Source organism: Gorilla gorilla, chromosome 9 (genome assembly GCF_029281585.2).
Source record: "Gorilla gorilla gorilla isolate KB3781 chromosome 9, NHGRI_mGorGor1-v2.1_pri, whole genome shotgun sequence".
NCBI lineage: Eukaryota > Metazoa > Chordata > Mammalia > Primates > Hominidae > Gorilla > Gorilla gorilla.
Genome location: NC_073233.2, coordinates 67,815,732 through 67,833,074, shown reverse-complemented (window position 1 = coordinate 67,833,074; position 17,343 = coordinate 67,815,732). Strand labels below are relative to the sequence as shown.

The following is a 17,343-nucleotide window of genomic DNA, read 5'->3' as shown; positions in this document are numbered from 1 at the left end:
AGCAACTTCAGCAAAGTCTCAGGATACAAAGTCAATGTACAAAAATCACAAGCATTCTTATACACCAATAACAGACAAACAGAGAGCCAAGTCATGAGTGAACTCCCATTCACAATTGCTTCAAAGAGAATAAAATACCTAGGAATCCAACTTACAAGGGACGTGAAGGACCTCTTCAAGGAGAACTACAAACCACTGCTCAATGAAATAAAAGAGGATACAAACAAATGGAAGAACATTCCATGCTCATGGGTAGGAAGAATCAATATCGTGAAAATGGCCATACTGCCCAAGGTAATTTATAGATTCAATGCCATCCCCATCAAGTTATCAATGACTTTCTTCACAGAATTGGAAAAAAACTACTTTAAAGTTCATATGGCACCACAAAAGAGCTCGCATCGCCAAGTCAATCCTAAGCCAAAAGAACAAAGCTGGAGGCATCATGCTACCTGACTTCAAACTCTACTACAAGGCTACAGTCACCAAAACAGCATGGTACTGGTACCAAAACAGAGATATAGATCAAGGGAACAGAACAGAGCCCTCAGAAATAACGCCGCCATATCTACAACTATCTGATCTTTGACAAACCTGAGAAAAACAGGCAATGGGGAAAGGATTCCCTATTTAATAAATGGTGCTGGGAAAACTGGCTAGCCATCTGTAGAAAGCTGAAACTGGATCCCTTCCTTACACCTTATACAAAAATTAATTCAAGATGGATTAAAGACTTAAATGTTAGACCTAAAACCATAAAAACCCTAGAAGAAAACCTAGGCATTACCATTCAGGACATAGGCATGGGCAAGGACTTCATGACTAAAACACCAAAAGCAATGGCAACAAAAGCCAAAATTGACAAATGGGATCTCATTAAACTAAAGAGCTTCTGCACAGCAAAAGAAACTACCATCAGAGTGAACAGGCAACCTACAAAATGGGAGAAAATTTTCTCAACCTGCTCATCTGACAAAGGGCTAATATCCAGAATCTACAATGAACTCAAACAAATTTACAAGGAAAAACATTCTTAAGGTACCTAAATGCCATTGTGTTATATATATCATGGTCCTCTTTTTCACTCAGCTCTGTTAGTAATACCCAATGTTTGTTTGTTTGTTTGTTTGTTTGAGAGAAGTCTTACTCTGTCACCCAGGCTGAAGTACAGTGGCATGATCTAGGCTCATTGCAACCTCTGCCTCCCAGGTTCAAGTGATTCTCCTGCCTCAGCCTCCCAAATACTTGGGATTCCAGGCACGCATCACCACACCCCACTAATTTTTGTATTTTTAGTAGAGACAGGGGTTTCACCATGTTGGCCAGGCTGGTCTCGAACTCCTGACCTCAAGTGATCCACCCACCTCAGCCTCCCAGAGTGCTGGGATTACAGGCCTGAGCCACTGTGAGTGTGCAGTCTGCTGTATCCAAATACTGCACTGACATCCACTGTGTTTTACCTAACCACCACCCATAAATGAACACACAGGGATTGTAGCTTGATATCAGGAAACTTCTCATACCCATGTTCCTTAATTCTGTATGAGGATTTCTTTGCAATGTATAATCAAAATCCTAATTGCTGGGCCATAGGATGTGCACATAATTAACTTGACTGAGGACTGCCAGGTAGTAAACTCTAGAATGTCTGCACCTCTATGTGCACACATACAGTGCATGTAGCACTCAATATTCCCACTTACTGCCACCCATGGCACTATTCAACTCCATTTCTTACCAGCCTAAAAGTATTTCTGGGTAAATTTAGCTAAGCTGTAACTACATTTACTAGAATTATCTTTCCTGAATAGTCTTTGGGTTGGTCATACAAGAAATTTGTGTGGGATTTGGAAGGTAGAAAGTAAGACAGTAGCCATGGTGCACCAAAATGGGTTTAGGGTGCAGGTTACACACTCTGTCTCTGGTCCTCTGGCTCACCTCCCTAGTACCGGACTATAGCTGGGCCTATAATTTCTCCTGCTCTCACCAAATCTCCTTTAGCATCTCTGAGTCTTGCACCAAGTGCTTGCACAACTCCATGGCAATGGATGCCAGGTCATCCTTGTGATTAAGGTTGGCGATGAGAGGAAGATGTGGTTCCAATGTGTTCTTTTGCTTCCATGCTTCAAGGTCACTTAATTACTGTAAAAAACACATAACATAAAATGTACCATCTTAACCATTTTTTCAAGTCCAGCTTGTTTTCCAGGCTGCCAGCCCTGCTGACCTACAAGCAATCAGGCTCACCATCAGATGCAAAAGTAACAGCCTTCCCAGTTCTCAAAATTAATTACGATAAATCCCTTATCAATATCATTCAATCTGGTTCTGCTTACCTGATTGAACCCTAACTGCTACAAGGTATAAGTATTATATCATGACTTTTTTCTGGTTTTCGTTTCTCTATTAGCTTTTTGGACTTGTTTTCCTGTGAGTCATCAGTAGATTTATTTGATTAGAACAGTATAACATACATTTCACTGAAACCAGCTTTCAGTTTTAAAACGCCTTTTCAACCTTCTCTGAAGAAGAACAGTAGATGCTAAGGAATTCTAGGGTTTTCACAGAATATAGAATCCCCTGCCCTCAGGATTACTCCTTAATTTTAGGGATGACTTTAAAATATCATTAATTTTACTTCCATTCCATTCAACCTTTTAAATATATAGTTTCACATATTAAAGATTATATAACCTTTTGAAATTCTGACTATTTTGGAAGCGTCAGAGGAATACAGGATCTTTATCAAAATAATCCATCTCTTTTTTATGATGTGAGGCTTTTGCTAGCCCTACATCTTGCTAAATTTATATCCAGACTAGAAATAGAAATTGATGTATTTGTGTATCCTAATTAGTCCCAAATATTGATTGAAGATGAATCTGCAGACGTAGTAGGGGAGAGGAAGCCCTGTAGTCACTCACTTGTGGGTCCCATGTAGACCCGGAGTTACTTCTTGTGCTTTCCTCCCGGGTAAGAAGTCCACGTCTAAGACCCAGGTGCTTTTCTAGAGAGAAGCCCACATGGCTGTCATACCTTCCTGCATTTGTGTCCCCACTGTCCGTGAAGACAGATCTCATTCCCAGTGGGCCTAGGTCTGTGCAGAGACTCATACTGACTTAGCTTTTTGCAGCATACCTTCCTTCACCTTTGTTCCTGGAATGAAGACTCTAACTCCATCACGTCACTAAAACATGATTCTAAAGAAAGAATTTCTATTCTAACCTGTCACCTTCTCCACTTCTGAAGAAAAACAGGGATATATTTTCAAGAAAAAATAAATCAGCATTTAAATATATGAAATACACTAACTCTTTGATGATTTTTAATCATACCAATTCTAGCTTTGCCTTCTGCAAAACTGAAAACAAAGTGTCTGTTGTTTGTGTGAAATATATTGGGTTTTATAAGTATTCTTGATGAATTCATCCCTGCATAACTTACATGTAATGAAAGAGAATGAACATATACACATAGAAAGTCTCACCAGGCTACCAGCCATGAAGTCACAGAGTACTTAACAATAGAGACACTGGTAATTTTATCATTTGCATCTTTGATTTCTAATAAGGACCGGTAATCATGTAAGCAACACCTCAACCAAAATGACAATGATTTTGAGACTCTGAAATCTTTGCATGTGATAAATAAACATTTGTTTTTTTAAGACACTGATATTTGAGGTCATGTTATTGTAGCAGAACCTAATCAGTACTGCCTGATGCAGGTAAAGAAACAAATTTATACTGCTTTATACAACTGGCAGTTTGAGACCTGAAATAATTTGAAATCTGAATTAAGTCACTCCTAGGTTTCAGTTGTTCTAATAACGGTCATTGCCCTAAACTACTATTCAAGAACAGTGTGGTGATTATAACTCCCCCAAATCACTTAAACACACACACACACACACACACACACGCACACACACACACAGACAAGTTTTTGTGGGCAAATGGAGGACGGGTCAGAGATTGGAAAACAAAGGACTTGCTCAAATATTTAAATTAATTATAGAAATGGAGATGATTCAAATGTCTACCTACTTTTATACATTAGAATGAAAGAGTAAACACCGTTTAGTAGAATTCAGTCAAGAAAAATAGATCCTACAATCCTATTGCACCCCTTGCTTTCATTTTCTCAAATGCCAGTCAAGGTGGTCCTTGACTAATTATCCAGTTAATTATTACTTTGACAGTTCAGACTTATCGTGGGAAAAATGTCCTATCCTCAATCTTTCCAATTTTAGTAAATATTATTACTGTCCACACAATTGCCTAGACCAGACATCTGGTTGTCAGGCTCGATTTTCACTAATTTCTTACCTCACTTTAAATCCATTTGGAAATATTTTACAAAATACATAGAAAATAAGCCCACATATTTTTCCGTCTTCACTGCCACAAACTCAGGCTATGACAACATCATCATTTGCCTTAATTTTTATAAAACTCTTACATGCGCTCCTGGCTACTGCTCTCATCCATTGTTCACAGGGTAATAAAGAGTGATTTTATAATATAAATCAGATCCTGTCACTCCTCTGCTTACAGTGCCTGCAGTGGCGTCTTATCTCTCCAAGATAACTGTATGTTGCTGCTGGTAGCCTGATGGGTTCCCTATTATGTTTTTATGGGCATGGGCATTGTTTCTTCTTTTGGTAAATGATTGAATAAGAAATTCACTAAAGATAATATGTAAAATCCAGTATAATTCTCATGATCAGTAGATATTGTTTTAGTTTTTGTGGAGGCAAAGCTTGACTTTGTATAATTAAAAGCTACCAAAGAGTTAGGAGTAATGTATATGTTTAACTTGAATTATTTTTGTCTTAAATATATAATATTCCCTGGTTTACTTAGGAGGAAAAGAGAGAAGCTAAATTGAGCTTTGACTCAACCACATAAAATAAGCACTCTCAAATGTTTTAAACTAATATGTACAGATGTAATAGAAATAACTGAATCCATCACAGTTAAAGAAGGTAGGAGAATTTGTGAAATGAAGAATGGAACTATATTTATTCTGGCTTTTTTTTTTTTTTTTTTTTTTTTGAGATAGAGTTTCGCTTGTCACCCAGACTGGAATGCAATGGCGGGATCTTGGCTCACTACAACCTCCGCCTCCTGGATTTAAGCGATTCTCCTGCCTTTGCCTCCTGAGTAGCTGGGATTACAGGTGCCCACCACCATGCCCAGCTAATTTTTGTATTTTTAGTAGTGTCGGGGTTTCACCATGTTAGCCAGACGGGTCTTAAACTCCTGACCTCAGGGTGATCCACCCGCCTCAGCTTCCCAAAGTGCTGGGATTACAGGCATGAGCCACCGCGCCTGGCCTGGCTTCATTCTTAAACATTTATGTGAATTTAAGACAAATTACTTCCTCTTTCTGAGCCTAACTGGCATCACCTACAAAACGAAATGGCAGGATTTTCTCCTTTTTAAGGGCTAAATAGTATTCCTTGTGTACGTACACCACATTTTGTTTGTTGCTGGATGCTTGGGTTGACTCCATATCTTGGCCATTGCGAAGAGTGCTGCAGTGGACATGGGAGAACAGATATCTCTTTGACATACTGATTTCATTTCCTTTAGATATATACCCAGTAATGAGATTGCTGGAGCATATGGTAGTTCTATTTTTAATTTTTTGAGGAACCTCCATAAAGTTTTCCATAGCGGTTGTACTAACTTACGTTCCTACCAGCAGTATGTAAGGATTCCTTCTTTTCTACATCCTTGCCAACACTTATCTTTTGGTTTTTTATAGTAGCTATCTGACTACAGTGAAGTACCACATGATCTCACTCATATGTGGAATAAGTAGAATAGTGGTTACCAGAAGATGACGACGGGCGGGGAGGGGAGCGGAGGGGAGGAGGAGGGATGCTGAGGGATTGGTCAACAAAGCTAAAGTTAGGAGGAATAAGTTCTGGTGTTTTATTGCATAGTAGGATGATGGAAGTTAAGAATAATGTATTGCGTATTTCAAAATGGCTAGAAGAGAGGTTTTTGAATGTTCTCATTAAAAGAAATAACGTGTAAGGTGACAGATATGCTAAGTACTCATTATGTGATTTATATATGTATTGAAACATCACTGATAGATACTATTATGTGTTAATTATAATTTTTTAAAAAAAGAGAGGCTTCAGAGCCACCCTTCTAAAATCCAGCCACGTCACTCTTTATCTTGTACATATGTATTATCTCACACTCAATAATTTACTTTGTTTTCAGCAACCATTCACCTGCCCAATATTCTCTCAAATTGGTTTATATAAAATAATTTTACTTCTATATTCAAGAGAAACACTATTGCTCAACTTTAAGTTTTATTGAGAGTTGTATAACTGCTTGAATAGCAATTGTTTTCTAGAGAACTAAAGTTCAGCAACTTAAGATGATTCCAAGCAGTACAGTATAGTGGCTAATGTACAAAGAGAGAGTATAGAGACAGATCTAAAGGCAGATTGCTCTATTTTAAATCTTGAACCAACACCAACAAGTTATGTGACTCAGGCAAATGATTTAACCTCTGTTTGCTTATCTGTAAAATTGGGATAATCATGATATATTTCACTCTTTAAGAGGATTAAATAATTTATCGCAATGTACTTGTACCGTATTCTGACCCTTAGGAAGTCCCATAGAAGTATTACCTCTTAGCTGCATATTAACTGGTAAAGACAGATGTTCACTATGACAGGGTCAAATTCTTTATCTGACAAGTAAACAGCTACAGACAGCATTTAATTGAAAATGGAATAGTATCACTTTAATTAAAAATAATAATAAACAGTATCTTGGCAAAATTTGCTTCCAGGAGGATGTAGCATCCAAAACATACATTCAATAAGCTATTGAATAGCCAATGGCACAGTTCAGTTCTCACCCTTGATATAAGAAATCTACCAAATCGGAAGTATTTTTTGATATATTACATATTTAGACTCCCTGTTTAAAGAAAGAAGATAGTATAAAGTAGGTGGTAATAAATAATCATTTAATGAATGCTCTTAGGTGGCAGGATAACTCTGCTTAACCAGCTCAACCATTCAATTATTTCGAGTGTGGAAGAACCATTTGGAGGAACAAGGGAAACCTAACATCAAATTTCAGTTAAGGTAGTGGTTACTTGAGCTCTAGAAAATAAATGGAATTTAATTCTAGAATAATCTAAATAGGTTGTCACATGGCATTATTGTTAGGATTCAACTTTACTGATTAATAGGAAAGTCTACATGAATTAAAGTATCTGCACATAAAAGGATTTTGCCTTTCGTGAGAGTTAATATGTTAAATTTTACACTATGCTCAAAGTTTTGCCTCTTGCACATTTATATGTCTCTCTCTATTCTTTATTCTTCCTGAAAAATATTAGAACATATGTATTGGAGGTTCTTATCAATTAGATCAAGTCATTGTCTTTGAAGACATATTTCTGAATCTTCTACACAGAACAGAAAGAACTTAAATGTATAATATGAATTACCTAATAGTTAATGTTAAATTAATCAGCCATACCCCTACTGAATACAAATATTTAGAAATACACATTCACTAATCAACTAATCAGGACCTTTACTGAAGTAGGGTTTTTAGAAACCAGAGACTTAAGGAGAGATATACACCAACTATATTTTTGCTATGAAAAAATGAAACTGTTTTCCTGCAAAATACATAACACCAGCTTCAAGTTTCCATTTCTCCTTTAGCTCAGAGCAAGTTTGGACTAGAAGATAATAATCCTAACTCTTCTGCTGTTGTCTGAAAGTCAGCAATAAAAGGACTAGGATCCAATTTTATTTCATTCTCAGTAGAAACTGGTGTAAGCCACACTGATTTCCTAAAGAAAAGGGAAACAGAAAGCAGATAGTGTTGGCACACTTGGGATCAAGTCAGTTTTACCACTGTTTAATATCATGATCATTTACAGAATAGTCATTCAGGAGTATGGCATAGAGCCAGCATACTACGCCTTCTAGATCCTCGTGGACTCTTGGTACAGGATTTGAGCAGATAGGCTTACAGAAGAACTAATTCCAGATAGTCTCTCCATGATTTCTGCATCAAACACTGAGTAGAAAGACGAATGGTCTTAGATAATTTGTGGTGCTTGCATTAGAAGAGTACCAATGTACCCAGCAAAACAGACTCAGCCAAATGGATCCTAAGAACAGTAAGAAAAAGCCACCAAAAGCTTAATCTGTCCCACTGTAGTGGCGGCAAAGTTCTATATGTCAATGTGAGTAAGTGAATATGAGAGAGAGAGACTACAACATTAAAATTCATGCACCCAAAACCTAAACAGACAACTTTGTTGGCCAAGTCTTCATTTTTTTTTAAGGAAAGTAGGCTTCAAGCAACATAGTGGTTACTATCAAAATAGGAATATCTATTTATCATGATTACTCTGGCAGCCTACGGAAAGGCAGTAGTTCTGAGGCATTAGATCAGAACTCTGTGTTGCTCCAAGCTTTGGGTAGTTCATAGAATTGAAAACATATGTATGTGTGTGAAAGGTAGACAGAGACAAAGAGATGGGGATAGAGAGAGACAGGGAGAAAGACAGAGAGAGAGACAGAGAGAGAGAGAGACAGAGAAACTGAGAGAGAGGCAGAGCGAGAGACAGAGAGACAGACCAGAGAGACAGAGAGACAGGCCAGAGAGACAGGGACAGACCAGAGAGACAGGGACAGAGACAGAGAGAGAGAGACAGACAGAGAGAGACAGACAAAGACAGAGAGACAGACAGAGACAGAGACAGAGGCAAAGGCAGAGTGAGAGACAGAGGGACAGACCAGAGAGACAGGCCAGAGAGACAGGGACAGACCAGAAAGACAGGGACAGACAGGGACAGAGACAGAGATAGAGACAGAGAATCAAGGGGTGGTTTCTATTTAGAGTTCAGCTATGTTCCTGAATATCACTAAACCCCTCAGCCTTTATGAAAATAAGTTAAAGGGAAGAGTAAAAGTGTTATGAAAATACTTTATGAAAATAAGTTAAAGGGAAGAGTAAAAGTATTAACAATGTGAATGGACTTAATGCCACTGAACTGTACACTTAAAATGGTATCTTAGATTATGTACATTTTACCAAAATTAAAAGATTTGTACATTTTCCCAAAATTAAAAAAGATTATGTACATTTTAACAAATTTACAACTTGTACAAATGTACAAGATTATGTATATTTTACCAAAGTTAAAAAAAAATTCTGCCTCTCCTTGAGAAAAAGTACTATAATCACATTAAGACATTGCACATTGGCTGAGCTCTAAATTCTTATTTTGATGTCAACTATTTTCACATATTAAGCAAGGATAAAAATTTTCCTGTGGTTTTGAGATAGTTTCCAAGGTTCATCACTCAGATTTATAAAACTTAACATAAATATTTCAATGGCATGGCAAAAAAAAAAAAAGTGTATCAGGATACCTTTCCACTTAGTCTCAAAGTTCACACGAGGCTCTTGGGATTCAATATCTCAGTTCCACAAAATTGCAAGCAAAGTACATTTAATAATTAGGCTGATAAGCCCTCCCTTCATGTATTCTCCATGAGTTAGTATTAAATGAAGGATTGATTTTCTTATGTTTTTAGCCACTTACTCTTATAAGAAGAAATTGAGCAATAAAATGTATCAGAAGAAATATTATAAAAGACAAAACATTGAAAGATAATATCAGTGCTTAATCCTATCACTTACTAAAGGTGACAGAGTATTTAATGACTCTGCTTTGTAGTTGAGTTATTATAAAATAACATAGTTACACTAGATTGTCTGTTAGGATCATTATAAATCTATATGTTTTTATTCTAAAATAAACATTACATTCAAAATATTAAAACATTTTAAAGTACTCATTAAAATATTTGTGTAAATACTAATTTGGGGTTTGTTTACAATTATACTTATGGGTGAATCATGTTATATTCTCTAAAATCTATGCTTCTGCAGAAGCTTCTCATAAGCAAAGGTAAAGCTAAAACATTCCAAAGGAATCAAATCTGCTGGACTTACCTAGAGGTGGAACACTCCAAATGGATTTCCTGAGGTTCATGATCTATATTCCTTGGGGTAAAGTACAGCTCGGTTTGAAAAAGGAGAGTTTCCTCAGAAACTACCTAGGAGAGCACGAAGTTTCAGTGGAAGATATTTGGAGTAACAGAGGAGGAATACACACACTTGAATAGGATGTAAAAAACATTCATGATCTCAAAAATGGCTACTGTCATTCTTAAATATAAATAAAGATATGACAACTCACTGGGACAGAAGAGGAGTGTTATCCCTAAGAGTGAATTTAAAATGCCTGGGGGCAAAACAATCTTAATTCATTGCAGCAAATTTAAACTGCCACTTACAGCCATCTTTATGATTCATTAATGAAAAGGTTTCCAACAGTTCTTTTGAGAAAGGTGATTTGTAAGTCAAATAACAGAGTGGTTTAAAGCACAAGCTTCGGAGAGTATTCATCCTGGTTTGGCATCTAAACTACCACCAACAAGCGGTGCATCCCTGGAAAAGCTGGTAACGCACCTTCTGAAGCTCCAAGTTCCCAATTTCTAAAATAAAATACTTTATTCAAAAATGATTGTTATTATCATTGGTCACTGACCCAAAATATTTGTGTAGTGTGAATATAAATTGCTTAAATTTGGGAATCTATGAGAAGATAATATCCCAGTATAACAACGCAATTTAGGATTTGTGCCTAGCTGAATGACAAGAGATTTCATTTCAATGAAAATCCACTATATATTTACACAAATCCTCATGGAACATGGATAGATTTCAAATGACCTAACATTGAACATGATGGAGCTTCCCAAGATTGGTGACCTTCCACATTAGAAAAATCACACAAAATTTAAAGCAGTCTGCTAATATTTAGTAAAATATAATAGTAGCCTAAGGGCAACTTAGAATCAGTTCCCTAGCCAATTTATAAATCTGTGATCTAAGGTCCTGTGCACACAGAATGACCCAATATTCAGTGAAAAATAATGATAAATTCCGTTGTCCTCTGCCCATAAATTACTACAATGAGAAGCAAACATTATTTTTTTAAAAGACAATTTTAATACTAGGCATAAAAGTCTGACAAAACATGCAGTATTTTTTACAAACAATCACTGTTCTTACCCTTGTCCTGATGCCACAATCACGAACAAGATATATAAACTCATATACATATGTATGTATCCGATTTGCAGGGCAGCCCATTCCCAGATGTAATTCATCTGCAAATATATACAGATTTCTGCTTTCTGCAACTGGGATAACTGAGACCATCAACCAGTCCAGAGAGCAATTTATTTTCACTGTGGAAAGAACCATATGAAAAGCATCAGAAGTGTGTCTATCTTAAGAAAGTGTTCAAAGAATAGTCAACTCTGCCCTTTGTGATAAATAAAAGGCATTTATTTCTCTGGCAAGGGTAACCATGGCTTAAAGGTTTTCTTACAAACATTATTAAAATTATTTTCCAAAATACCTAACTAATTATGCCCCCATGTAACTAGATTTCAGCAATTTCATGCAGGAGGTGGGAGGATCAACATGCAAGAATAAGAAAAAGCATAAATGGGCCGGGCGCGGTGGCTGACGCCTGTAATCCCAGCCTTTTGGGAGGCCGAGGCGGGTGCATTATGAGGTCAGGAGATCGAGACCGTCCTGGCTAACACAGTGAAACCCCGTCTCTACTAAAAATACAAAAAATTAGCCGGGTGTGGTGGCAGGCGCCTGTAGTCCCAGCTACTCGGGAGGCTGAGGCAGGAGAACGGCGAGAACCCGGGAGGCGGGGCTTGCAGTGAACCGAGATCGCGCCACTGCACTCCAGCCTGGGTGACAGAGCGAGACTCCAAAAAAGAAAAAAAAATAAGAAAGAAAATGAAAAACCATAACCGTATAGCCCCTTAATTTTTCCTAAATATTCCATGGAGGGGGATATATTTAGGACAAAACATAAGGGGCAGAAGTGAAGTGCAATATGTTAGAATAAAAGCGATATTATCCCAGTATACTTTTTGGAAAGAGAAAGAGGAGAAAGGGTGGTTCTAGAACAGTAGAATTCTTGTCTAGAGCAGCCAGAACCAGAAACAATCTCAGCCATAAAAGGAAAAAGAGAGAAAGCCCTTTATTTGGGATGTTAGCTCCATGCACGTTTTGTTGTAAAACCCATCTTTATCCTCTATATTTAAATCGTCAGTAAGTCAATAATAATCATTATTTGCAATAGATTCATTTGGAGGAACTGAGTCTTTTCAGCATTAAAAAGTACATATTTAAATTATTAATGAGCAAGTGGCCACAGAGGACCCCACCACCACTGGAGCTTGGAAGTCCCGCCTTTAGAGAGAAATCATCATCAACAAGGTAAGACAATGCACATTTCAGAAAAGGTGTAGAGGAGGCAAATGTCCTGCATTAGTGATCATAACCTTTAAATCACGTCTCTCTACGTGTTTGAAATACTGTTCTCACATCACCTAGGAAAGATGATCAGGAAGGTCCTTCCTAAAGGAAAATAAATTCCAGCAGCTAAGATTAAAGATGGATGGAAAGGAGAAGTGGACATGACACACAGAAAGCCCATACTTATGATTTCACTGCATTTTTTTCACAGTAACATTAGAAAGTCGAGTTTTTTGGGGTTTTGTTTGTTTTGAGACGGAGTCTCGCTCTGTCGCCCAGGATGGAGTGCAGTGGCGCTATCTCTGCTCACTGTAAGCTCCGCCTCCCAGGTTCATGCCATTCTCCTGCCTCAGCCTCCCGAGTAGCTAGGACTACAGGCTACAGGCACCCGCCATCACGCCTGGCTGACCTCGTGATCCGCCCACCTCGGGCTCCCAAAGTGCTGGGATTACAGGCGTGAGCCACCGTGTACCCAGCCTGTTTTTGAGACGGAGTTTTGCTTTTTCTTTTTCTTTTTTTTTTTTTTGAGACGGAGTCTCGCTCTGTCACCCAGGCTGGAGTGCAGTGGTGTGATCTCAGCTCACTGCAAGCTCCGCCTCCCGGGTTCAAGTGATTCTCCTGCCTGAGCCTCCCGTGTAGCTGGGATTACAGGCGCCCACCACCACACAAGGCTACTTTTTGTATTTTTAGTAGAGACGAGGTTTCACCATGTTGGCCAAGCTGGTCTCGAACTCCTCCTGACCTCTGGTGATCCACCCGTCTCGGCTTCCCAAAGTGCTGGGATTACAGGTATCAGCCACCGTGCCCAGCCAGAAACTCAGTTTTAGTTTGACTTTCTATCAAATAGCTGAGAAAAGCCTGAGAAACACACATAGATACTTTCACTGCAGCAGAATCTTCCTTTGCTCAGGCTTCCTGAAAGACAGTTAGGGCCTAAACACCCTACCCACCCTAAATAGCCAGAATTCACAGTGGCTCTTTCTCTCCATGTGCTGTTCATTTCAATAATTAACTGTTAACTGTTACCTGGTGAGCTTCACTGATCTAGGCATTCTTAAAATTCATCTTAGGTAAAATGGAAAAATATCAGGAGCTATATGTGGTCTTTGCTTCCAAAGGTATTACAGGCCAAATGGGTAAGAAATTGACGTATCAGTTTCAAAGAAAAACCCCATTTCAAATTACCAAAAAAAAGTCTACAAAAAGAAACCATAAAGAACATAAAAAGTAATATTGAAATGCTACTTTACAGATTACATTTAGTCAGGCCTTGGAGCTGGCAAGCATTTGGATTCCAGGCAAAACAGAAAAGATACATTGGAATCAACTTGTAGACAGCAACGCGCTGACTTAGCTTTCTCCTATTAACTTTGCAGAACCGTTGATGAGTTTAACATGGGTGAAGTTCGGAGCAGTCTTTTTAAGGGAACAAAACAGCAATAATATCAGCATCAAGCAAAAATATGAGTCTGGAAGCAGGAAGATCAGCTAAGATGCAACTGAATATCTTACAATGTGATACAATCAAGCACCAGTAATTGGCAGTGGGTTTGAAACGTTAGACTGAAAGAGAGCCAAGGACTATTCCTGAAGAATCTCTGAAAATGAGTCTCAAGTTAGAGAGAAGACCAAAACAGAGAGAGAGAGAAATAAAAGCCTGAGAACTGGGACATTTAGGCAGAAAGAGAAAATGTATCCTCCGTATATAGACACAAGTCTACTTGGCCTGAAAGCGCTTCTTCTTCTAGCCAGTTAGAATAAGATCAGATTTCCTCAGGGAGTAAAACACCTGCATGGAAAGCGATCATCATGATTAACTCCTTCAAGGAAGCATTCTCTAAAACTTGTTATTTACCATGGAGGTTCTCAGCACCAGTCCAAATCAAGACAGCGAGGAGCATCAAGACTTCTAACGCCATGGAGACCTTCGTCTGGGCAGACCTCCAGCACAGGACAACTCAGGAAACAAGGAGTGGCGACTGGTTTAAGTGATTTTTATATGGCATCCCATGCTCAGCTGCGTTCTTTTTCCTCCTTATTTGGGTAGTTCACAGGATGCTCTTATCACAGTGTCAACTACCTAAAGGCTGAGACTCTTGATTATCCAAACACTGAAGCTCAAAGAGACATATCAAGAAAAAAGTGTTATTTGATAACAGTCTGTACAAGTCCTGTTGCAAACATCAGGAGGATGGCATGGCACACAATGCTTCCAGTAAATACTAAATTACAGGAAACTGTTCTTACTAGCTAACGTTCAGGTGTTTTAAGTTTCCATCTAATATGAGAACAGCCTAGATCTTTCATACTTGAAATCAAAAGACTAGTATTTCTTCATTTCTATGGGTTTGGCTGGAAGAAGCAAAGCAGACATGATAAACTGACTTGACCAGGAACATAAATCTCTAGGAGGGGACAGGCACCCAAAGGAAAGTCAAGTCTATTGGTATTAGGAAAGTTGACAATTCCATCTCTGTTGATTCTTTCTAAATTAAGGTGTTGGTAACTTTAGTCATTTCAAACCTGAGACAAGAGAATATTTTATATGCATATATATATACACATAACTTTATATGTATAATAACTTTATATGTATAATTTTTTCAATACTCAAGTAGAATAAAAGTTCCAGCCAAAGATTTTTATTGTATTTTTTTTAAAATGTTAGTCACAGCCTGAATGTGACTGCGTGGTTTTAAGGGTAATTGAAAATCAAAGGCTAACAGTAAATAAAATTCAAAGAGGCTGAATTAAATGCCTATTATTGCTTTCAGTCATATCTGAATTATATTTTCAATGTTACAATCTGCTGTCAAATGACTACATGCGCAGAGCTTCCCTATGCATTTAAGAAGGACTTCTATTTCTGACATTACATTCTCTTGTGGACAGTGAGATCCCCAAAGCTGTGACCCACACAGTGCTCTGCATCAGGAAAGCCTGGAGAATCCAGTCGCCCAACCACCAATGAGGAAAGAGTATTAGAGAAAGAGAAGGGCAAGTCTACATGTTATTTTTTCATCTTTCATTTTTTTAAACATTTTTCTGATGTTATGAACATTTTCAGGATCTAAAATTTATTAACTTCATATGCAGCTTTTAAATCTTGCCTATGTAAACATCTAATATTGTTCCAAAAGGAATCATTGGCCAGTTTCTTGTATTTAAGTTTGAGAAAGTTAAACAAGCTAAGGCTCCTGTTCATACGCTGTAAAAAGGAGATATATTCTCTCTAAACTTATTGTGAATAAGACATAGCAAATGTAAACAGTCTCGCTCAAGTCAATAGCATACAAAAAAATATCTAATATATGACTATTTCCTGTATCTTGAAGCACAGTTAGTAACAGGACTTTATGCAATGTTTCAAGGATTACTCAAAGCCGCAGAATGAACAAAGTTCATTTTCCAAAAATTCCAATTTTAATACAGAATTTTACTGTGAAAGAGTAATGGAATTTAAATATAACTTTAATGTAAAATGGAGATAAAGCAGAGATAAAACAAATATTTTAAAACAATTTATAACTTAGGGAAATGTTGCAACTATAGTACAAAAAAACTTTATTTTTCCTGGACCTTTTGAGAGCAGGTTGCTGGTAAGATGTTCCCTTGACTGTAAATATTTTGAAGTATATATCCAACAAATAAAGACATTCTTCTACTAGAGTGCTTCTCAATAATTGGAACTTAGATGATGGAGGGGTCCATGGGATCAGATTTTCACAATAACACATTTTCTTTTTCATAATGTCGACATTTGCACAGGTGTGCAAAAACAGTGGTGGGAAATGCTCCTGCCTCTTGAGCACCAATCAAGGTAGTAGCATAAGAATGTGTTAGTTTGTTAGTCACCATTGTATTCTTCACCCCTGTGCACTCACAGTAAAGAGAAAAAGCCAGTTTCGCTTAAGTCTTGAAGCAGTAAAAAGTATCTGTTTTATTAAATGCCAACCGTTGAATGCATGCCTTTTTACTATTCAGAGTGATAAAATAGAAAGTATGCATAATACACTTTTGCTGCGTATCAAAGTATGAAGAGTGTCTCAAGGAAAATCTGTTATTGGAGCTGTGAGCTGAACTAGCCACTTGTTACATAGAACACCATCTTTACTTAAAGAATGACTATCAGACAAACAATGATTATTTGCCCATGGGTATTTGACATTTTTTGAAATTGAATGATGTAAACTTGTCACTTCAAAGAAAACAACTAACAACAATTAAACTCAGTGATAAAATTCAAGCTTAAAGGAAAAATTAGCATTTTGAAAAAGTTGTATTCTCTACTATGAGCTTGGAAGCTCACTGGTGATATCTTAACTATGATTTCTTATATTGCATAATAAAATATCATCACTTAAAACATCTGCATAACTCTGAACTAAAATTTTCCAAATGATCTGCACATGATGTTACAGAAACATTCATGGGCAAAGTACAAGAGGGACCAGTGGATTTTAATGGAAATAAGTATGCAGAGTTTATTGATATATTTTCAGATCCCATGTTGCAACAAACCTCGAAGACACTGCCCCTTAGCAAGTTTTGGTGCAGTATCAAAAAAAAAAAAAAAAAAAAAAAAACAGCCACAGTTATCTGAAAAGGCTTTTAAAATACTCTTCTTTTTTCCAACCACGTATCTGTGTGAGGCAGGGTTTTCTTTATGTACATTAACCAAAGTGACATATTACAAAGACCGAACACAGAAGCAGATATGATAATCCAATTTTCTTCTAGTTAGCCAGACAAGAGACTTGCAAAAATGCGAATATAAAATGATGTCACTCTTTTTTTGGAAAACAGTAATTTTTCACTAAATGTTCACTATTTTATGTTAACACCTGTTGGGTTTATTAATTATTTTAATTATTTAATAAATATTTTTAACTCAGTTTTAATTTCTAATGTGGTA

The 17,343-nt window shown here is 37.3% G+C and overlaps 1 protein-coding gene across 1 annotated transcript; it reads right to left on the bottom strand.

Moving 5' to 3' along the window:
• Window positions 1–6,181: 6,181 nt before the first annotated feature.
• On the bottom strand, window positions 6,182–14,526 carry OOSP2 (oocyte secreted protein 2). Its single transcript, XM_004051258.5, has 4 exons — window positions 14,284–14,526; window positions 11,157–11,335; window positions 10,032–10,135; window positions 6,182–7,851 (listed from the first exon to the last, which is right to left on the bottom strand). Exons 1-4 carry the CDS (start codon window positions 14,345–14,347, stop codon window positions 7,722–7,724), a joined length of 477 nt encoding a protein of 158 aa, XP_004051306.2. The 5' UTR covers window positions 14,348–14,526; the 3' UTR covers window positions 6,182–7,721.
• Window positions 14,527–17,343: the final 2,817 nt, after the last annotated feature.